This window comes from Sus scrofa, chromosome 12, assembly GCF_000003025.6.
Source record: "Sus scrofa isolate TJ Tabasco breed Duroc chromosome 12, Sscrofa11.1, whole genome shotgun sequence".
Classification (NCBI taxonomy): Eukaryota; Metazoa; Chordata; class Mammalia; order Artiodactyla; family Suidae; genus Sus; species Sus scrofa.
In genome coordinates, this window is record NC_010454.4 from 49609233 (window position 1) to 49633377 (window position 24145).

General features: G+C 37.8%; 1 protein-coding gene across 1 annotated transcript; it reads left to right on the forward strand.

Moving 5' to 3' along the window:
- On the forward strand, positions 3613–21071 carry ASPA (aspartoacylase). Its single transcript, NM_001123077.1, has 6 exons — positions 3613–3848; positions 8325–8520; positions 10011–10104; positions 13462–13569; positions 18181–18290; positions 20874–21071. The coding sequence occupies exons 1-6, from the start codon at positions 3613–3615 to the stop codon at positions 21069–21071; spliced, it is 942 nt and encodes a 313-aa protein (NP_001116549.1).

The following is a 24145-nucleotide window of genomic DNA, read 5'->3' on the forward strand; positions in this document are numbered from 1 at the left end:
ATTAGAGGTAGATTGAGACTAGCTAATAGATCATGTTGACTGCCAAACTAAGGAATAGGTTTGAAGGAAAGGGGTCTCCATTTGATTTGGAAAAGATGAGACTTCACACGGGGAGTTCCCCTCGTGGCTCAGTGGTTAAGGAATCTGACTAGGAGCCATGAGATTGCGGGTTCAGTCCCTGGCCTTGCTCAGTGGGTTAAGGATCTGGCGTTGCTGGGAGCTGTGGTGTAGCTCACAGATGTGGCTCAGATCCCGTGTTGCTGTGGCCCTGGCGTAGGCCAGTGGCTACAGCTCTGATTTGACCCCTAGCCTGGGAACCTCCGTATGCCAGGAGTGGCCCAAGAAAAGGCAAAAAGACAAAAAAAAAAAAAAAAAAAAAAAGGCTTCACACGGTAAATTGTCTAAAAAGACTTCATCTTCATTGTTCAAGAGAGGAGACTTAAAAAAAAAAAAAAAAAAAAACGAGTAAAAGTTTCAGGAAAGCAGGTTCTGACCTGATACATAACATACATGCACATACACACAACACCCATCTACCTAAAATAAATTTCTCATTGGAAGAAAAAAACTTAAAACTCACTGTGGGCAACATCCTGTACTACATCTATAAGGACTACAGACATAAGCAACATGGAATCTTTGCTAGCAGTTTATAAACTTAATTTATTTGATTCCTATGTTGTTCCAGTTACCATTTATTTATCTCCACTTAGAAAGTTAATCAGAATAGATGACAGCTATAGGGCCACAGAGGAATAAAAAAATTAAACAAGTAAGAGTAGTTTGATTACTTGACTACTGGCCAACCACAATATGTGTAAGACACTTTATGTGTAATTTTGGAGAGAAGACCCTCTCTATCCCCCTATTGCACTATTTTTGGAAACAAACCCTGCATTAAATTTTTCTCCTACAAAATTTCTAGTGTTAATCTATTGTACAGCTACGACTATGAAAAATTATTCTCCCTTTGTTTTAAACTACATTATTTTACTAGTAAATCAGGCACCACCATCCCCACAAAACATTTGTAGTGCTGGAAGTAACTTGGCTTATTTTCTGTACCTCGAAACATTAAATATGCAACCTAATAGTGAGATAGTGACAACTAGAAAAGATCCCACTTTGTATAATATCACTTCTATGCACTCTCAGAAAAGAACTAGACTAATAAAAGTGTGCAGTTTCTGTAGGGTTCAAAAATTTAGTGTGCTTTGGGAAACAGGGAGTTAAAAATCTTTTGGAAGTTAACTTGGAATAAGAGTATGAAAAGCCTCTGTTGCTCTAGTTCTAAGGAAATGCTTTCCTTTTTTTCTAATAAAGCTTTCTGCAGAAGACAAACTCTGTACACAATAAACAAGGTAAGTATAAAACAGAATTATAATTCATTAACTCAAAAAGTTACTCATTTTGACATGTAAAGGAAACTTTGTGGATAGTAGATGTGCTTCAAAGTGCTGATCAGTTAAAATTCCATAAAACAAGCCTTGAACTACAAGTCATTTGTGCCAGCTACAACTACAGGGCTGAAGCAGCATTTCCAAAGAGACTAGGGCAAAGGACAGAGCTAACCACACATTGGCAGAAAAGAAACAAAACATAATCGAGGGTTAATAATTCACCATAGCTACTGTTCTTAAAACTAAAATACCTGAACAATGCGACTGTCATCTGTTTACATTTATGCTTGTTTCTGGCATCTCTATACTGAAGTGTGCAGTGTACACGAATGGGGGTAGAAAATCAAAGGCTGCGGGGGCTTTTTCTGAAGTTAGAAAAGTAATTGTAATGCGCACAGTTTGATTTTATTACTATGCTTTCTCTATGCATTATAGTCTCTTAAAGGAAGAATACAGGTATTGGTTTATATTTAATATTTTGAAGCATTCACATTTATATTTCCTTCGTGTGTCTTGTTCGTAAGCTTATTTGTTTCCTGAGCACACTGTACCGACTGTTTACGTGAATTTGGAAAGAGAAAAATTAGGACTTTGGGGAAGCCAAAAATAACAGGGAGCACCCTATTGTTCTGTGAAAAACGCTGGACTTGGATTCAGAAAACCTGGGTCCCAGGCCAAGTTTTTCTCTTGAAAACTCGGGAACCTTAACCAAGTTATTTAACCTCTTTTTCCTTTACCCCTGCAATGAGATTGTCAGTACCTAACCCATCCTATCTCATAAACTGGACGTGTGAGCAAACTGAGATAACATATGTGGGCAAACATTATAAAATAAACTACTCTGCAGTTGTAATGATTTACTCTGGTTGTACCCTTTTCAAACAGTCTCCCATTACTAGCACATAGTGTTTTTCATACTTGAACGTATTTGACTTTCTGGATGGTTGAGCATGAAATCAAATCAGATTTGGCTCAGAGTCATTTCTCCAAAGGGACGTAATCATCTTAGTACATACAGTATTCTAGATGATTTCCCCTAAAACGACCCCCTCTTGAGCAACACATTCCAGTGGAAAGAGAGTCCCTGCTCCCAGTAAATTGGGCTGTGTCCACACAAACTCATATAATCTAGCATATCATAGTATATATAGCATGCCCCAGGACATTTTCAGGCATCTCAAAAACTTGAAAATTACTAACAGTTGTTTTTCCTTTCCTTTTCAGGCAAAGAGTGAGGAAGATCCCTAAGGAAGTCAACACAGAATCACCAATAACTTCATGAGAAAGAAAGCATGTTTCAAAGTAGCTTTTTACAGTGATCATGATTTGGTTCTTGTGTCTCTGACCATGAGAAAGCATTCTGGGGAGCTCTCATCGTGTCTCAGAGGATAATGAACCCGACTAGTATCCATGAGGATAGAGGTTCGATCCCTGGCCTCACTCAGTGAGTTAAAGATTCCACGTTGCTATGGCTGTGGCATAGGCTGGCAGCTGCAGCTCTGATTCAGCCCCTAGCCTGGGAACTTCCATATGCTGCGGATGCAGCCCTAAAAAGAAAAAAAAAAAAAAAAAAAGCATTTGCAAAGAAAGGAGGCTGGTTCCAGAGGAGCCCTCTGAGTTCTGCCTTTGGCTGTATGTAGAGATGAAATTCACGTGGCCTCTGATGATTTAAGCGGGGCTGGGGGGAGCTGCTGAACTCAATTCAGAGGAAGTGGTTTAAAGTGGAAACAGAAATACTGAATAATAACACGCACATCGTGGGCCACTTCTCTTTTATATTTTTGAGGATAAGAAAAATATAATCTATTTTTATTACTAAAACAGTAGTGAATGCACCATTAGATGACATTCTAGCTGAAGAGAAAACAGAAGTTTTGCATTAGTGTGAGATGCTAATTTTTATTGCATTTAGGTCTAACGACCATTTGAGGGAGTTAGAAGTTAAAGTAAACAGCTGTATCTCTAGTTGATCTCTGCATATTTTAATCCAAATATGGTAAAGGGCAGGGCTAAAGAAGGGAGTGTCCTTATAATAAACAAGGCTCAGAACTAACAGAAAATTAAAATATACTCCACTCAAGAGAACTCTGTACTTTGCACTTTGGTTAAAGTCTCATTTAGATTTAAATTTCTGAAGTTTGCTTAAGAAATTAAGTTTTCTTTGATCTCCTCCCTTCTGAATTGCAGAAATCAGATAAAACTACCTGATAAAATGACTTCTTGTCAAGTTGCTGAAGATCCCATAAAAAAGGTTGCTATATTTGGAGGAACTCATGGGAATGAGCTCACAGGAGTATTTCTAGTTAAGCACTGGCTGGAGAACAACACTGAGATTCAGAGAACAGGGCTGGAGGTAAAACCATTTATAACCAACCCAAGAGCAGTGGAGAAGTGCACCAGATATATTGACTGTGACCTGAATCGAGTTTTTGACCCTGAAAATCTTGGGTAAGACTGTTCTTATTTGTGTTGTATGTGTGTGCATGCACAGGGGTGTGTGTGTGTGTCTGTCTGTCTGTCTGAAAAGTAGTATGTGTGAGAGCATGTGTATGTGTATATGCATATGATATTCATATCCATACATACAGTTGCTCTTGTGAATAAGAGCACTTTCACTTTTAATCATACTCCATTATGAATTACTCAGTTATCTAAACTGAGCATTCATGTGCTCTTTTAGAAACTTTTTAAAACATCAGATGGTTTTTAACTGATTTTTCTTTTTAAATGTATTCTATGCAGACTGAAACAACAGATTACAGAAGCTTTTATTTTTTAAATCGTATCTGTAAAGAAGCAGATTTAATAGTCTTTTGCATTCCATTAATATTTGGCCATTATGCTTAGGTACATATTTGTTAGCTTTCTAGGTGGCACAATGCTCCTTTTTCTGCAACTATGTTTATGATGATGCCTAAAGTTCTAGTTAAGAAATGTGTAATGTTTCGACTAATATTTGTTGCATGAAAGAGTGAATAAATACCCTCAGAAAACATTAGTCCACTCTGTGATCTGAGGAGTAGATGTCCTACCTTCAGTGGGGATCACTGAGACCTGAATTTAAATTATAGTTGATGACACATTGCATACAATGTACATAACACTCTAGGTTTGTCCTTATTAATTATTTTTGCCTTTGTATACATCATTATAGCCACTACCAAAAATATATATGCCTATGAGCTTTTTACCACTTTTTTCTTTCATTTACATAAAAATATTATTAAACACCCACTCTTCACAGGGCGCTGTGCCAGGTATCATGGATATACAAAGCTATGTACAAAATGGTTTTTAATCTCAATGAGCTAACAGACTGCAAGCTAAGATATCAGTCATGTACAGAAACAACTACCATAGTACTGCTTTATGTACTCATTTTCTGTTAAATCCTAATTTGAGTTTAGAGAGTTGCTTCAATTTAATCCCATCACAGATCAAAAGATGGTTACCACATTCATACAAATTTGTCTCACTTTATGGAATAGACGTTTTCTGAGGCACTTATACATTAGTCATACCTTGTACATCAAACCATGTCTGAGGTTATATCGACACAATTAAAGTTTATCTATTCACCTAAAACATCTATTAACTAGCTCTTATATTACAAGTAAGGATTTGTTCAAGAATAACTTTTAGTTTGCATTGTTAACTTCCCAAGTAGCTCTGAGATGGACTAGAGTGAGTTTTCTTTTTTTTTTTTTCTTGGCTTTTTGCTATTTCTTTGGGCCGCTCCCACGGCATATGGAGGTTCCCAGGCTAGGGGTCGAATCGGAGCTGTAGCCACCGGCCTACGCCAGAGCCACAGCAACGCGGGATCCGAGCCGCATCTGCAACCTACACCACAGCTCACGGCAACACCAGATCCTTAACCCACTGAGCAAGGGCAGGGACCGAACCCGCAACCTCATGGTTCCTAGTCGGATTCGTTAACCACTGCGCCACGACGGGAACTCCCTGAGTTTTCTTTTTATGAGCATTCAGTAGCATGTATTTCAATGATAGTAGTCTTTTAAATTAAATTCACTTTCTTTTTTTTTTTTCTTTTTTTAAAGTTTTATTATAAATTCACTTTCTGGAGTTCCCTGGTGGCCAAGTTTTTGAGGATTCAGCATTGTCACTGCTGTGGCTTTGGTTCAATCCCTGACCTAGGAACATTTATCAGAGGCTAGACAGTTCTCTCTCAGGGTGGTTATGGAAACTTATGAACTAGATAAGTCAGTTACATTTTCCCATCCCCCATCTCCCAAATTTTGCTGCTTTTCCTATTTCCCCCATATCAGTGATACCACTTTTATGCACCAAATCACCTACAGAAATCATCTTAGAACCCTCCCCATTCCTCATCCCCTATGTCTAGAGGGATACTAAGTCTTCCAATTATTCAAGTATTGAATAATTTTTTTTTGTCTTTTTGCCATTTCTTGGGCCACTCCCGAAGCATATGGGAGGGTCCCCGGCTAGGGGTCTAATGGGAGCTGTAGCTGCCAGCCTACGTCAGAGCCACAGCAACAGCGGGATCCGAGCAGCGTCTGCGACCTACACCACAGCTCACAGCAAGGTCGGATCCTTAACCCACTGAGCAAGGCCAGGGACTGAACCCACAACCTCATGAATCCTAGTCGGATTCGTTAACCACTGCGCCACGACGGGAACTCCCTCAAGTATTGAATAATTGAAAGTATTTTGCATATCTAATCTTCCTCTCTATTTTCACTGCCTTACTTTATTTCTTCTGTGGATGGTTAGAGTAATCTCCTAAAGAATCTTTGCGCATCCGGCCTTACTACTACCTATTGTCTGTGTGGTAGTAGCCTTAAGAATCATCCTAATGTGTAAATCTGGTCATGTGTTTCCCATGCTAAAAATTCTTCAAAAATCTCTTATCCAGATAGATTTAAGTAACTTAGCATAGCTGCCATTATTCCCTTTAGGATCTTGTCCCTGCCTATTCCATCAGCCTCATCCCTTGGGACTCTGGGACCTTGATTCCAGGCATGGGAACTCAAAGTATCTATTATCTTTCAAAACTTCAAGCCTTGACTCTGAGCAACTGGGTGGCTGGAGGTGCCATTTACTCACATGGGGAAGAATTTTAGATGCACATCAGTTGGTGAGGGGAAACTCATGAAGCTGTGTGAATTAACTTTTAAAGTGCATAAGTACCCATTAAGAACTATGTTTGGTTGTGTGTGATAGAAATTTGAAAACAGCAGCTTAAACAAATCAAATAAGGATTTCTTTTCACAAATAGTAAGCCCAGAGGTAAGCACTCTAGGGTTAGTGCAGTGGCTCAATGATATCATAAATGCCACAGACTTCTCTTTTCCCAGTGCACCAGCCCTAATCTTTTGTCCTCATCACTTTTCTTCATAATTGAAAAAAATGGCTGCTCCACTTTCTTGATTGCAGTCCAGGCAATAATTATCCAGGTGCAAACTGTAGGTTCTTTGAAAGACAGGCAACATATGATATCACTTATATGTGGAATCTAAAAAAATTTTATAAATGAACTTATTTTACAAAACAGAAACAGACTCACAGACTTCAAAAACAAACTTATGGTTACCAAAGGGGACAGGGTGCAGAGAGGGATGGATTGGGAGCTTGAGACTGGCATATGCACACTATTATATATGGAATGGAAGGTGAATAGGGACCTGCTATATAGCACAGGGAACTCTACCCAATATTAACCTATATGGGGAAAGAATCTGAAAACAAATGGCTATGTGTATGTATATAACTGAATCACTTTGTTGTACAGCAGAAATTATCATAACATTGTAAATCAACTGCACTTCAATAAAACTTTTAAAATGGAAAAAATAAATAAAATAGTCTGTGCATACAGACAGAAAATAACTTATGGGTACCAAAGGGAAAGGAAGGGAAGAAATAAATTAGGAGTTTGGGATTAATATATACACACTACTGTATATAAAACAGATAAACAGCAGATTAAAATATATAGCACAGGGAACTATATTCAATATTTTGTAATAACCCATATGGGGAAAGAATCTGAAAAAATATGTATATGTACATATAACTGAATCACTTAGCTGTATACCTGAAACTAACACAACACTGTAAATCAACTATACTTATATTTTTTAAAAACACAAATTGTGCAGATTTTTTAAAAAAAAGCCTATGCATTAAAAAAAGATACTAGCAAAAATAGAAAATATAAATATGTGAAATTATAGAGAAATGTGGTTGAATGCTTTAATAAGGAAAAATAAATTTAAATTACCAGATACATTAAGAAAAAAATATATCCTAACCATTTGGGGAGTGGGGAAGGGCAAGGTAGAGAATTCATTTGAGAAAACAATACAAATTATCAACCCTCATTCCCAGAAAAACTCATATATGTAATTACCTGCAAATATTTGTATTTTCTCAGGGTTTACAGACTCTTCTCTGTAGAGCTTGACCCTGGACCACTAGAGCTTCATGGGCATCACTTAAGAATTAGATGTGAACACCTAAGTTTGACTATTTTTGTGCACTAGAACTAGCTAGAGTGCAAAAAAAAAAAAAAATGGGTGCACTTGATGGTCTAGCTCTGTAATAGCCCAGTGCACTTAACTACTAAGAGACTGTTGATTAAATTAATGGAAGAATTTTGTTCAGGATTGAAGTCAAATGGTAAGTTCTGTTGAAATGTCCTTCTTGTGACCAGCCACACAAGTGAACCATCATTAGCAAGCATGTCAGTGCAACCTTATGTGGAATCAAATGGAGGAAAAATGTAGTTTTTCATCTATAAAGTTTTCAAGTAAACTTCCATTTCCCTCACAGATTTTTCACATTGAATGTTTGGAAACTGGTTTCGTATATACTGTGTTCCTATTGTACATTTATGTCACCTTAGCCATAGATGTTAATCTTTTTTTTTTCTGCTCATAACAGCAAAAGAATGTCAGAGGATTTGCCATATGAAGTAAGAAGGGCTCAAGAAATAAGTCGTTTGTTTGGTCCAAAAGATAGTGAAGATTCCTATGACATTATTTTTGACCTTCACAACACTACTTCTAACATGGGGTGCACTCTTATTCTTGAAGATTCCAGGAATGACTTTTTAATTCAGATGTTTCACTATATTAAGGTAATGTCAATTTTACTCATTTACAAGTTAGCCTAGGACCTGTACTTTTAAGTCAGGTATAGATGTGAAACAACCAGAAGAGTGTCAGGAGGGCAGGTCCAAGAGAAAAGGGGGGTTGGGAGGAGCACCAGAAGAGAAGTCGAAGTGGCAGGCAGGAAAAAAGGAGAAGAAATGAGTGAAATAAAAATTTAAAAATAAAAATCATTATAAAAAATGAAATGAGTAAAATAATAAGTATAATGAATAAAATAGTATAACATATATAGATTCTTGCATCTGTACAATTATAAATATTTTATCAAGGTAGCCACCAAAATCATAGGCCATTTGGTAAATTAATACCCAAATTTTAACTGGTGTGGTTAAAGTGGTTCAATGACAGTTTTAGGAAACTCAAAAAATAGTCATTTAATGTTGATTAAAGACCAATGATAAAGAGAGGGGCTCATGTCCTTGTCTCCATCTGATTCGTATACTCCAACATACATCCCATCTTTCGTATTTCGTAGCGCTAATCATTTTAAGGCTGTGATGAAACAATCAGAAATCCAGTGCCTTGACTAGAGAAAAACTGCTAGAAAATAAAAACCAAGCAAAACACAAAATAAACTATTTGTACATTTCTATGTAATGGATAGCCTTCCTTCCAGAGAGCTGATAGGAGCTAGCACATTTTAATGGAAAGAGTGTGACCCAAATAGCTAGGAGTATCTAGGTTCAAATCCTGGCTTTCTCATTTACTAACCTTGAACAAGATACTTAACTTCCCAAACCTTGCTTTCCTCGTTTTATAAAATTGACATAATAACAACACTTAGCCTGTATGGCCATTATAAGTCTTAAATGAGATAAAATATTTATCTGAATATTTAGCTGAATGCCTAAGAGATAGTAAAGATTAGCTGTTATTCCTGTTTCCTTAAATTTTTGATGTTGACTAGATAGTAGTTCTGGTAGGAGATCAAAATGAAGCTATTCTTTGTTGCTCATTGAAGGGAGAGCTGAATACTTTGTTTGCCAGACACAAAAGCTTCAGGGCTGCCATTGTTATCAAAACTGAGGCCTCTCCTGAATTATCATTCAGATAAGTGGAAGTAGAGGAGTTACCTAACATCTGTAGGGACCTGGCCCACAGGGATAGAAACAATTCTTTAAGAGACCAGTACTAAGCTAAATAGTAACCAGTGATGAAAACAAAAATAACCAAATCCATTCAGAAGAATGTATTCATATTCTTTGTTCACAGTTCTGGAGAATTGTTTAATGAACATTTTATCCAGAAAGCTATGCCTAATCCAATTTTATATGTAATTTGTGTTTTCAAAGCTCTAATAATAACTTTGGATTTTAGAGTATATTTCATAAAGCTGTCTTAACAAATCTTAGTTGATTGAAGTAAAACATATTGAAGGCATTATTGACTCTAGCAGCAAAGAGTACAAAGCATATGGTCTTTACATAATAAGAAAGATGTTTTAAATTCTTTCCAGACGTCTCTGGCTCCATTACCCTGCTATGTTTATCTTATTGAGCATCCTTCCCTCAAATATGCAACCACACGTTCTATAGCCAAGTATCCTGTTGGTAAGTCATATCTCCCCCTGTCACAACTAAATAAAATATGTCCTAGATGAAACTGAGAAAATTAAAGACTATTTATAGTGACTTTGCTTGTTTTTATGGCTTAACAATTGTCAAGTAATAAGCAAACTATCTGCAGGCAATCTCTATATCAGATTTTCTCAATTTCATTGAGCAGCTTTCTGCATCTCAGGAAGAAACAATGGGCTGAAGGAATTTGAATATTTTATAATGGGCAGTAAGCAACCTGCCTTTTGCTCCTAGGAGGACATCATCCCTATCTTCCAAGACTATTGACTATGCACACATTCTTTAAAAAAATAACCTGGAGCCAAGGCAGTCAATATCTTGCTGGTGAAATGTGCAGAAATACGAAAGACCCATGGAAAATTCTCTCCCAACATCCCTCTTAACACTTGTTTTGCAGTAGAGTCTCTGGTAACCTGTGTCTGTTATCCATTCACTTGTTTGCCCTGTCAGATTCCCAGACTGTGAATTCATGTTTACCTTCTGGTAACTTCTAAGATTCAGGCTTGTACGCTCATGCACCTTCTCAGTCTCTTTTTTCTATACTCCATTCTCTTGCCCAAATGACCTATTAGCATAATTGTTTGCAGGCCACACTATAATCTTTAAAATTGCAGTCACAACTTAAAATCTTTTTTTTGTTATTGTTACTTCTCAGGCATTTTAGGTCTTTTTTTTTTTTTTTTTGGTCTTTTTTAGGGCCACACCTGCAGTATATGGAGGTTCCCAGGCTAGGGGTCCAATCAGAGCTGTAGCTGCTGGCCTACACCACAGTCACAGCAACGCGGGATCCAAGCCACATCTGAGACCTACACCACAGCTCAGGGCAACACCGGATCCTTAACCCACTGAGTGAGGCCAGGGATTGAACTTACTCCTCGTGGATGCTAGTCAGGTTCACTAACCACTGAGCTGCGATGGAAACTCCAGATCTCAGGCATTTGAAATAAGAGCAATTTAATTTAAAAATGGGTTGTCAAAGAAAAGCAAATTTAAAGTTATCTTGGTTATTCAGCTATTGATAATTTTTGGCACATAATCAAAGGATCAATTGAAGCAACTAAATAGCCAAGTATAGGTAATTATTTGAAACAAATTCAATGCTTAACAATAATGGATAGAGATCCTGCTTCTCTGTGACACCAAATAAAACATAAAATTTCCAAACCTTGAGAGAGCAATCCTGGTCTGTTACATTTATGGAGCAGGGTCACTCTTAGAACAAATATCTACTGATATGTTTGGCTCTTAAAAAATAGAGCAAATCTTTCAAACATTTTAATATGGAGAAGTATTAAGAACATCATAAATAGTTAGAAATATATGCTCTCTTTCCAACTCTACAATTTTATTCGTAATAAATTTTTTTTTACTGAGGGGAAAAAACACTTAAGATCAAAGAGACTGTTTCTCCAACTCAGCATTTTAAATACATCTGTGACTTTAAGTGCCGCAAGATGTCATCTGTAGTTTCAAGCATCATATGCCAATGTGACAATATCTAACGGAGTAAAGGAGACTCTCAGGATTTCCCCTGCAGACCCTTCTTATGGCCAGTTGTTCAGAACTGGGTCAATTATCTATTCTTAATTTAATTACTACGGTTAATGGGATTACTATAATTGACTAAAACTATTCTACATTTACTCCGGAGTTGGATACCCAACCAGAATCAGGACTCTGTTGGCAAGGAGTAAGATGGGGTGAATTGGGGGTAGGCAACCAACAATGTATCCTACAGGATGCATACAAACATGTCCGTGAAGACATTGTCACACATTTGGAATCATTTATGTACTGGTGCATCCCTTAGCCACACTTATACCATATACTTAAATATATGCCCAAACACATATCCAGGAAAGCTAAGCACAAAAATGAAAAATGAAGATAAAAGAGAATATAGTAAGATTTTGAACATTAAGAAATAACAGAAGTGGGGGTTCCCATCGTGGCTCAGTGGAAACGAATCCCACTAGGAACCACAAGGTTGTGGGTTCAGTTCTGGCCTCGCTCACGGGGTTAAGGAGCTGGAGTTGCCATGAGCTGTGGTGTAGATCACAGACGCGGCTCGGATCCTGAGTTGCAGTGGCTGTGGTGTAGGCCAGCAGCTGTAGTTCCAATTCAACCCCTAGCCTGGGAACCTCCATATGCTGTGGGTGTGGCCCTAAAAAGCAAAAAAGAAAAAAAAAAGAAATAACAGAAGTGGGTGAAAATAAGATAGGTGGAAAGAATGCATATGAGTTGGTAAAAGAGAATGAGAATGGATGATGTTATACTTGATTGGTGGTTTTATGTAAATGGAAAGGTGATGATTGGAGTGATATCTGTGTGGGAGACTTGAATAGGAGGGAAGGGGCTAGATAAGTGGAGAAAGAGTATTTTGAAGATTTATGGATAGATGCTTGACTGCCACGGAAGTGGACCCTGATAGTACAGGCATAATTTTATTAGGATGGGAAGAAGTGAATACAATTTTTTTTCTGAAGAAAATTTAAACCATTGCATTATCATGTCAGGATGGGTTGTTATCTTAAGGGCAAGAATGTTGCTCTAGGGTCACACACATTGTAAATCTGACTTAAATCCATGGCTCTTTTAGTCTAGATTTCTATTACTAAATGGATGTATTTTCCCCCAGAAGCGGAATGTTAAGTCTATGATAGTTTATCTTTGTGGCCACTTTTTATTTTGGCAGCATAAATTTTTCTACTATTACTCTATCATAATTTTAAGTGTTTTTACAGTATTGATGGAAATTTAAAGAAAAAAGACCCCAAGCCTTACTACTATAACACAATTCTTTGATTTTTTTTCCCCACGTTCTCTCCCAGTCTTTATTTACTATGCATATAGCTTGTACATGTAAAAGTCCTGCTTTATTTTTTGCCTAACATTATGTCAGAAATATTTTCCATGATGCTATCAAGTCTACTTTTTAAATCATTTTTTTTTTTGTCTTTTTGTCTTTTGTTGTTGTTGCTATTTCTTGGGCCACTCCCGCGGCATATGGAGGTTCCCAGGCTAGGGGTTGAATCGGAGCTGTAGCCACCAGCCTACGCCAGAGCCACAGCAACAGCAACGCGGGATCCGAGCCGCGTCTGCAACCTACACCACAGCTCACGGCAACGCCGGATCGTTAACGCACTGAGCAAGGGCAGGGACCGAACCTGCAACCTCATGGTTCCTAGTCAGATTCGTTAACCACTGCGCCACGACGGGAACTCCTTTAAATCATTTTTATGATGACATTCTAGATCTTGATATATTAAAATGGTCAATCTTATATTTTAGTGCTTATGTAAATGTGACTATCTCCCCTGCTGTACCTAGGTATAGAAGTTGGTCCCCAGCCTCAAGGAGTTCTGCGAGCTGATATTCTGGATCAAATGAGAAAAATGATTAAACATGCTCTTGATTTTATACATAATTTCAATGAAGGTAAGTAGTAGGCAGAAACTGATTAATTGTTAGCTTGTGTGTATGTGTGTGAGAGGAGTACACATAATGACTTAACCACTAAACATTGTAGCAATTGGATCCTAAGTCAAATTCGACCTGTTTGTGATGTTAGGTGCTCTTTAAAAATTTCATTCACTTCAGCCATTCATCAATGACCAGTGTAGACACATTCAAGAAAAGCAGCAACAAATAAAACTCCCCAAATGAAATCTTCGTTTTCCTATTAATCTTATTTTTAAAAGGCAAAGAAATACCAGGAACAACAAGTATCCAATAAATAGGTGAAAAGATGTCCAATATCACTAGTAATCAGAGAAGTACAAATTAAAATGTGAAACCATTTTCTCCCACTAGATTGGGAAACTTTTAAAATCTGATATTAAACATTGGAAAGGGTGTAGGAAAAGGGGATCTTCCCTGATGAGGTAAATTGGTGAAGATACTTTAGAGGATAATTTTACAGTAGCCACTTTCTAAAATGCACAAATCCTATGATCCAACAATTTCACATCTCAGAGAAACACAAGCACATGCACACTTACATGACACATACCAGAGTAGTTATCACACCGTTGTTTGTAAAGCAAAACAATGGAAATGACTTGACTATCCATCAGCTGGTTAGTTAAATAAACTAGCATAGAAAGATCTTTAACCTACACTGTTAGTTGAAAGGAAGCAAGTTGCAGACCAGAACATACAGTATATCAAGTTTCTTCAAAATAATAATGATAATAATTATAAACACTTGCTAGGATACATATAAATATATATGTTCGTACACAGGAAGAAGTTACAGAAGAAAACACATCCAACTAATAACAGTGATTACTGGAGAGAGGAGGGGAAAACCAGGTTAATTTTGTTTGAATTGTGTTCAAGAAGACTGATGTATTCATGTAGTATTTGTATAATTACAGAATAGTGAAGACAATGCTGGTAGTGAGATGGGTATGTGGAGCTCTGTGTACTGTCTGCTCACTTATTTGGTAAACCTAAAACTGCAGTCAAAAAATAATGAAGTCTATGAAGTTCCTATTGTGGCTCAGTGGTGAATGAACCTGACTAGTATCCATTGTGTTGCAAAAGCTAACTGATTGATAGTCACCTAACCTGCCGGACGTTCTCCTGAAGTTATGCAATCATAGAATGTCAGAACTGGAAGGGCCTTCCCAGATAAACTAATGTGAAGCTTTCATTTGACAGGTAAAGACAGTGAGCTTCGAGAAGCTAAGCATCTAGCTCAAGTTTACACATCTAGGAGATTAGAGCCCAGGTATCCTGATTCCCAGTTCTTTCCCGCACTGGCTATTTCTTTCTTTCTTTTTTTTTTTTTGTCTTTTGTCCTTTTAGGGCCACGTACATGGCATATGGATGTTCCCAGGCTAGCGGTTCTAATCAGAGCCATTGCTGCCAGCCAACACCAGAGCCACAGCAATGTAGGATCTGAGCCTCATCTGCAACCCACACCACAGCCCACAGCAATGCCGGATCCTTAACCCACTGAGCGAGGCCAGGGATAGAACCTGCAATGTCATGGTTCCTAGTCGGATTCATTTCCACTGCACCACAACAGGAACTCCCCCAGCACTGACTTTTTAAGTTCTATTTTCTGCCTCTGTCCTACCTCATGTACTTGTGGACAGTGTGCTAGTAGGAATAATTCGAAAACATCTTTTGGTTTAGTGCTATTTGTGAACATTCTTAAGTAAAATTTTATGGAACCATATAGGAGCCTGAATAACCAAAGCAATCTAGAGAAAGAGAACAAAGCTGGAGGCATCACACTCCCTGACTTCAAACTGTATTACAAAGCTATAGTAATTAAAACAGTACTGTATTGGCATAAAAACAGACACACAGATCAATGGAGTAGAATAGAGAGCTCAGAAATAAACCCAGGAATATATGGTAAATTGATTTACTAAAAAGGAGCCAAGAATATACAATGGGGAAAGGACAATCCCACAGTAAAAGGTGTTGGGAAAACTGAACAGCCACATGCAAAAGAACAAAACTCAACCACTATCTTATACCATACTCAAAAATGAACTTAAAATTGATTAAGGACTTGAACACAAGGACTGAAACTGTAAAACTGATGGAAGAAAACATAGGTAGTGAGCTTCTTGAAATAGATTTTGGCAATCCTTTGACTCTGACACCAAAAGCACAAACAACAAAGACACAAATAAGCAAGTGGAACTATATCAAACTAAAAAGCTTCTACACAGCAAAGAAAACCATCAACAAAATGAAAATATTTTTTTCTGAATGAGAGAAAATATTTGGAAATCATATATCTGATAAGGGGCTAATATCCAAAATATATGAAGAACTCATACAACTCAATAGCAAAAAAAAAAAAAATCTGATTTAAAAATGAACAGAAGATCTGGATAGATGTTTTTCCAAAGACATGCAGATGGCTAAAAGGTGCATGAAAAAATGCTGTCCATCATTAATCATTAGGGTAATAAAAATCAAAACCATAACAAAGTATCACTTTATACCTGTTAGAATGGGTATTGTCAAAAAGATGATAAATAAGTTTTGCCAAGGATATAGAGAAAAGGGAGCCCTTGCTCACTGTTGGTGGGACTCTAATGCTGGTGCAGCCACTCTGGAAAACAGCATAGCGATGCCTCAAAAAAATTAAAAATAGGACTACCATATGATCTAGCAGTTCTAGTCTGGGTATTTATGCAAAGAAAATGAAAACACTAATTCAAAAAGATACAGGCACCCCTGTGTTTGTTCAGAATAATCTGCAGCAGCCAACATGTGGAAACAACCTCTAAGTGTCCGTAGATGGAGGAATGGATAAAGAAATTGTAGTACTCATATAAATATTATTTAGCCATAAAAAAGAATGTAGTCTTTCTATTTGCAACAATGTGGATGGATCTTGAGGGCATTATGCTAAATGAATAAGTCAGGCAGAGAAAGACAATTACCGTATGATCTCTCTTATATGTGAAATCTAAAAATAAATAAATTAAAAATGTAAAACCAAACTTGTAGATACAGAGAACAAATTAAGGGCTGCCTAAAGCAGAAACAGCTAGGAGATGGATGAAAAGAATGAACTGTTTGGGGTTTTTTAGTTTAAGTAAATTGAAATTAAAAAAAAAAACTACTCTATCCTATTAGCCCATAAATTTTATTTTTCAAGAACAGTGTAACCATGAAAAACTCAGTAAGACATGGACAAATTCATTAGTTAGAAGAAGAAACAAATAAAGAGAATAAGAAATCAAGTGATAGAATTTTTGGTATATTAGATTGGTCCAGGATTATGAAACTTAAACTTCTTATTGTTAATAAAAAGGGTACAAACCCTTTTAGAATATACTGTTCAGTTACGACATAGGCCAAGAAAGCTAAAGGCTTCTGGGACCTGCAACCATCAGTCAAAGAGCCAATACTCAGGATTTTATTAATGCTGACAATAATGAAACAAGACAACAGTGGAGCAGATGCTGTTATGGCCAATGACATGTGTTTCTAGGGTGACTTTCTCAGCTTTAGGGTGGGACATTCAAGCACCGGGAAGAAGATCCAGTACAGTGTGTCAGTGCTGGCGGCGGCAGAGCAGCTCTCTGCCTGAAGCTCCTCAAGCCTGTGACATTCTTCTTTATAGCCCCAAGATGGAAACATGCAAGATGTCCATAAACCATAGAAAGAATAAATAAATTATGGTATTTTCTTGGAGTGGAATACCATACTGCAAATAAAATGAATGGACAATGGCTACATACCATAGTATGGATGAATTTTCCAAAGAAGAGCTTAAGGAGACAGATTCAAGGCACATATACTGATTGATTATATTTGCAAAACATCAAGAGGTAGGCAAACCTGAATGATATTGTGTGAGATTCATACATAGGTAGCAAAACTATAAAGCAAGAGAGTCATTACCAAAATTAGTGGTTTCTGCTAAGATGGGAAGGCAATGGGAACATGATGGGACAGAGACATTCAGGGGATGCTGCTATGCAGACAGTGTGCTATTTCCTCTCCTGGGAGGTGGTTACATGGATAATCACTTTACAGTTCATTAAACTATTACTATATTTTTTGTACTTTCTGAGTGTTATATTTCACAATAAAATGACTTAAAAGCAAAAAACAAAAAAACAAAACAAAAACAAAACAAAAAAAAAAACAAAAAACAAAAAAAACAACCCAACAACAACATAGTGTGTTCTTCCTGAACTGTCTGTCTTCAGTTTTTGGTTGTTTTTCCTTCTTTAAAACATCAACTTCCCTTTTCTCAGGAGATTTTTTTTAGTTGCTATTTATACTTTTTTTTTTTTTGTCTGTCCTTTTAGGGCCACACGTGCGACATATGGAGGTTCCCAGGTCAGGGGTCCAATTGGAGCTGTAGCCGCTGGCCTAGCGGCCACAGCAATGCCATATCCAAGCCGCGTCTGAGACCTACACCACAGCTCATGGCAATGCCGAATCCTCAACCCACTGAGCGAGGCCAGGAATTGAACCCACAACCTCATCTTTCCTAGTCGGATTTGTTTCCGCTGAGCCACGACGGGAACTCCCTATTTATACATGTTGTTTTTACCATAGGAAAAGAATTTCCTCCCTGTGCTATTGAAGTCTATAAAATAATGGAGAAAGTTGATTATCCCCGGAATGAAAGTGGAGAAATTGCTGCTATTATCCACCCTAAACTTCAGGTAACATTGACTGTTTCTTTTAAATATTCAAAATAATGATGCCTTACCTTTGAGTAGAACTTTCCTGTCCAGAGAGCATTTTACATTCATTAGCTCATGTGATGTTCTCTAAAACATTGCAGTATACTTAGGGTATTCAATCACTCAGTAAATATTTATGGCATATGTCCTGTGCTGGCTCTGGGACGGCATCAATGAACATAGTTTATATTCTTGTGGAATTTATCGTCTAGATATACTGAAGTCTAAGCTGTGGTCTTGAAAAGGAAGATAACCAGATCCTGTAACAGAATAATGAGGTGAGGGTGGGAGGTCAGAGAAAGTGAAATTTCTGGTTCAAGGGCGATAGGTAGGAATGATTCTATTTTAATACAAGAAAACAGAGGCTCAGAAATTAGATCCTTCCCGTAGCCCCATCGCTGTTGATGGCAGGTCCTGAATGAATGTTCTTTGCAGTTGACCACATTGCTACCACCTCCCTGTGATCACTAATATAAGTTAGAGCAAAACAGTTAGAACCTCTTTCTTTGGAATGTTTTCTGCCACTACATCCTTACTCCTCAGAACCCCAGTAGCTCCTCCTTGTGTAGTTTGATCAATAATGGCATAGTGAAGGAGAAGAGGAGGCTCTTGGGAGAGTATAGAAGGTTTAAACCTGGAAAAGGCAAAGGTAAAAGAAGGGAGAGCCAAAGATACCAAAAAGCTAAAACCTACACACCCTCAGAGCTCAGAAATGGAAGATAGCCTGTGGATTGTCTAGCCTGGTGCCTTCAACCCTGGATGCACATTGCCCGGAGAGCCTTTTAAAAAAATGGTAGTGCTGGGACCCCACTCTGGGATAATCTGATCTTATTGGCCTGGATAATTAGGGTGGAAAACCACTGATCCAGTTCAAACTCCTATTTAAATGACCCTAATGGTAGTCCTTCCAACTTCCAACTGAATAAAGTAGCCTGCCCCAAAATACAGACTACTAGAGCAAAGACAGCTTTGTGCCTTAGTGCCGTCCCGGTGGAATTTGAAGGAGCCTTAGGCAAAGTCTTAAAGGACACAAAGATAAAGATTGGGGAGGAGAGAAGAGGAAAGCACTACAGGTAACAACAACTGCAAGTAGAAGAAACAGAGGCCAGGATAATGATGTCACAACCAGCTATAACACAGGACTTTTTTAAGTTTTACATTCCTCAAGGACATCCATGGGAAATACAAACCTCATCCTGGGAAGGCAGAGAGGTGAGAGGAACGAGATGAGTAGCAAACATGGCTAGTGGTAGGTCTTGAAACCTGGGTGGGGGGGGGGGTTAAAAAAATAAAAAAACTGAATTATAAATAAGGATGAGGGAACGGGAGGAGTGTGACAGAATTGTTTCTTGATTACATGGTTATACAACTCTATGCTATGCATTTGTCAAAACTCATAAAACTATTACACAAAAATGATTTTACCGTATGATTTCAAAAATATTGACACGTGAGCCCCACTCTTGAGATTCTGATTTGATGAATCTTCACTCATCTGTATTTTTGAAACATCCCAGGTAAGTGTAATGTGCAGCCAGGGTTCAGAAAATTGCTGTAATACAGTACGTCTCATACGTAAATGTTGCACATGTGACTCTCTGGGGATTTGTTAACATGAAGATTTTAACTTAGGGGAATAAAATTCTGCTTTTTTTTTTTTTTTTAACAAACTCTCAGGTAATGCTGCTGCTGCTAGCAACTGTTAAAAATGCAGCATCTCAGACCCCCACCCCAGATCTAGAGAATCAGAATCTGCATTTTAACAAGATCCATTTATGATTTGCAAATACATCCAAGTGTGATAGGAACCACCCTAGGGTTCCTATGGTGTGCCAGTACTGGTGTGTGAGGAGTCACAGGTTCAAGTCCCTGGTGGGGACCTTTCAAATGATTCAGTTGTTATTGGAATGTGGAGACACGTATGGGAAACATCCACTTCATCTTGGACTTTGGCCAGCCTACCCCCACCTTCTCCCACCAATCCCCACCAGAATAGAACCTCCTAACATGCAGGCACAATGTCACTCATTTTTTATCCCCAAAAGTATAATGTCTCATACACTGAAGGCTCTTAAATGGATATTTCCTAAATTTTGCTGAGCAACATTTATCTTCAGCTAGCAAGAGTTAGAATATTCACTTAGGAGACGTGAATTTCATTTTGCCTTTTGATATTATAAATCTCTTTGGCAACATTCAAGGCAAACTTCTTATTAAAGCAAACGCTCATCGCATGTGTCAGTTATAGAAATAAAAAGGGGAACTCTCAAACCCTCTGCCAAAATTAACTGCTCAGTCTCAGTGCAGTCAGATCACCCACATGCCTCTCAAGTATCTCTTTTAAAAGAAGACATTTTAGTTGTCTGGAGCCTGACATGAAATTTTTTTAATTTATCTTTATTGAAGTATAGTTAATTTACAATGTTGTGTTAGAGTCTGGCCTACAGCAAAGTGATTCAGTTACACATATATATATACTCTTTCATATTCTTTTCCGTTATAAAAAATTTAAAGTAGGAGAAAAACCAAATGTAATTTATGTTTTTAATTGTTTCATGAAAGGATCAAGACTGGAAACCATTGCACCCTGGGGATCCTGTGTTTTTAACTCTTGATGGGAAGACTATTCCATTGGGTGGAGACTGTACTGTGTACCCGGTGTTTGTAAACGAGGCGGCATATTATGAAAAGAAAGAAGCTTTCGCAAAGACAACTAAACTAACACTCAATGCAAAAGGTATTCACTCCTCTTTGCATTAGAAATCCTTTCTAACTCACTTGTTATAAAGTACCTTGACAAATTCCACTCGTTTGTAAAGTACGATTTTGAAGAGCAAGATGGTGCCTTATTCAACTTCATTTCCAAAGCACATAGCCCAGTGCCTTGCCCACAGTGGACATTCAGGTAAATTTCTTGAATGACTCAATACATTAATGAATATCTTTTAAAGATGTTGTACTTTATATATGCAGCTTATTCAATGAAGTGCATTTCTTATTTCTGTATAACTTTTTATGCAATATACTTAGTTTAACATTCTTTGTAAACAGCCTTTAAATTCAAATTTTAACATTGAAATAGAGACTACACACAAAAAGTTATTAACTTGAGCAAGAATTCAATGTTGTATGTTTTCCAGTAATGTCAAAATCCTACTAAACACTAATGGTGCAGGCTCATTGTTTTAAATTTTTTCACATTTGAATTAATGATAAAGTGTTAAAGATCTAGTCTATAAACTTTAGCAGTAGTTGTGATATCCATAGATTTTTAAATGTCTTTTGAAGATGAAATGTGAACAAGAAATGAGGGCTGACTGGAAAGATGACATTATAAAGAAATCAAGATACTTTGAATGGTCTTTTGTCCATAGTCACCCACACAAAGCATTGCTGCTCTGGCATGCCCACTTGTTCTGCCCTGAACCCAGGGAGCAAAGAACCTCCTGCACACACACACACACACACACACACACACACACACACACACAGCCCTCCCTTCTTACTTTGAAAGGACACACTTGACCTTTTTCCCAGCCAACATGTGAGGAAGCCTTTGGGCTCCACCAGCATAGGAAATAGCAGAAATAGCAGAGGCAGTGCACACTAATAGAAACGTGACTCAAATCCATGTCTCTTATTTGAAAATGCATTATTATTTTTTTATTGTTATTTCCCCAATACAATTTTTTTTCTACTGTACAGCATGGTGACCCAGTTACACATACATGTATACATTCTTTTTTCTCATGTTATCATGCTCCATCATAGGTGACCAGACATAGTTCCCAGTGCTACACAGCACAATCTCATTGCCAATCCATTCCAAAAACAATAGTTTGCATCTATTAATGCCAAGCTCCCCATCCATCCTACTCCCTCCCCCTCCCCCTTGGCAACCACAAGTCTATTCTCCAAGTCCATGATTTTCTTTTCTGTGGAAAGGTTCATTTGTGCCATATGTTAGATTCCAGATATAAGTGATATCATATGGTATCTGTCTTTCTGACTTACTTCACTCAGTATGAGTCTCTAGTACCATCCATGTTGCTGCAGATGGCATTATTTTGTTCTTTTTATGGTTGAGTAGTAGTCCCTGTGTATATATTACCACATCTTCCTAATCCAATCACCTGTCAATGGACATTTGGGGTTGTTTCCATATCTTTGCTATTGTGAATAGAGCTGCAGTGAACACTCGGGTGCATGTGTCTTTATCAAGGAAAGTTTTGTCCAGATATATGCCCAAGAGTGGGGTTGCTGGGTCATGTGGTAGTTCTATGCATAGTTTTCTAAGGTACCTCCATGCTGTTCTCCACAGTGGTTGTACCAGCTTACATTCCCACCAACAGTGCAGGAGGGTTCCCTTTTCTTCACACCCCCTTCCAGCATTTGCTATTTGTGGACTTCTTATTGATAGCCATTCTGACTGACGTGAGGTGGTATCTCATGGTAGTTTTGATTTACATTTCTCTAATAATCAGGGGTGTTGAGCATGTTTGCATGTGCTTGTTGGCCATCTGTATGTCTTCCTTGGAGAAATGTCTATTCAGGTCTTTTGCCTGTTTTTCCATTGGGTTGTTGGCTTTTTTGCTGTTGAGTTGTATAAGTTGCTTGTATATTTTAGAGATTAAGCCCTTGTCAGTTGCATCATTTGAAACTATTTTCTCCCATCCTGTAAGTTGTCTTTTTTGTTTTCTTTTTGGTTTCTTTTGCTGTGCAAAAGCTTCTCCATTTGATTAGGCCCCATTGATTTATTTTTGCTTTTATTTTTGTTGCTTTGGGAGACTGACCTGAGAAAACATTTGTAAGGTTGATGTCAGAGAATGTTTTGCCTAAGTTCTCTTCTAGGAGTTTGATGGTGTCTTGTCTTATATTTAAGTTTTTCGGCCATCTTGAGTTTATTTTTGTGTCTGCATGAGGGTGTGTTCCAGTGTCATTGATTTGCATGCAGCTGTCGAGGTTTCACAGCAATACTTGCTGAATAGACTTTCTTTTCGCATTTAATGTTCTTGCCTCCTTTGTCAAAGATTAGTTGACCGTAGGTATCTGGGTTTATTTCTGAGTTCTCTATTCTGAGTTCTATTGGTCTGTCTGTCTGTTTTAGTACCAGTACCACACTGTCTTGATGACTGTGGCTTTGTAATATTGCCTGAAGTCTGGGAGAGTTATGCGTCCTGCTTGGTTTTTGTTGCTCAGAATTGCTTTGGCAATCCTGGGTCTTTTGTGGTTCCATATTAATTTTTGGATTGTTTGTTCTAGCTCTGGGGAAAATGTCGTGGGTACTTGATGGGGATTGCATTGAATCTGTAGATTGCTTTGGGTAGTGTGGCCATGAAAATGCCTTAAGAAATTCCTGGAGTTCCTGTCATGGCTCAGTGGAAGCAAATCTGACTAGTATCCATTGAGGATGTAGGTTCCATCCCTGGCCTTCCTCAGTGAGCTAAGGATCCAGCGTTGCAGTGAGTTGTGGCATAGGCTGCAGACGTCATGGCTCGGATGCTGTGCTGTGTTGCTGTGGCTCTGGTGTAGCCCAGTGGCTGCAGCTCCGATTCAAACCCTAGCCTGGGAGCCTCCATATGCTGCAGGAGCAGCCTAAGAAATGGCAAAAAAGACAAAAAAAAAAAAAAAAAAGGAATATTTCATCCCAAGATTCAGGCCCCAAGGAACTCATGTTTATGGTTTCAGATATATTTACCAAAATCATACTAGCATTATCTGCAACATATATATATGTCTACATATATAGTTTCATTCTTACAGAGCAAATTCCATTAAGCCAATCTGTTTCCTATTCATTGTTCTATAGCACACAATTAAACTGTTTCTATACT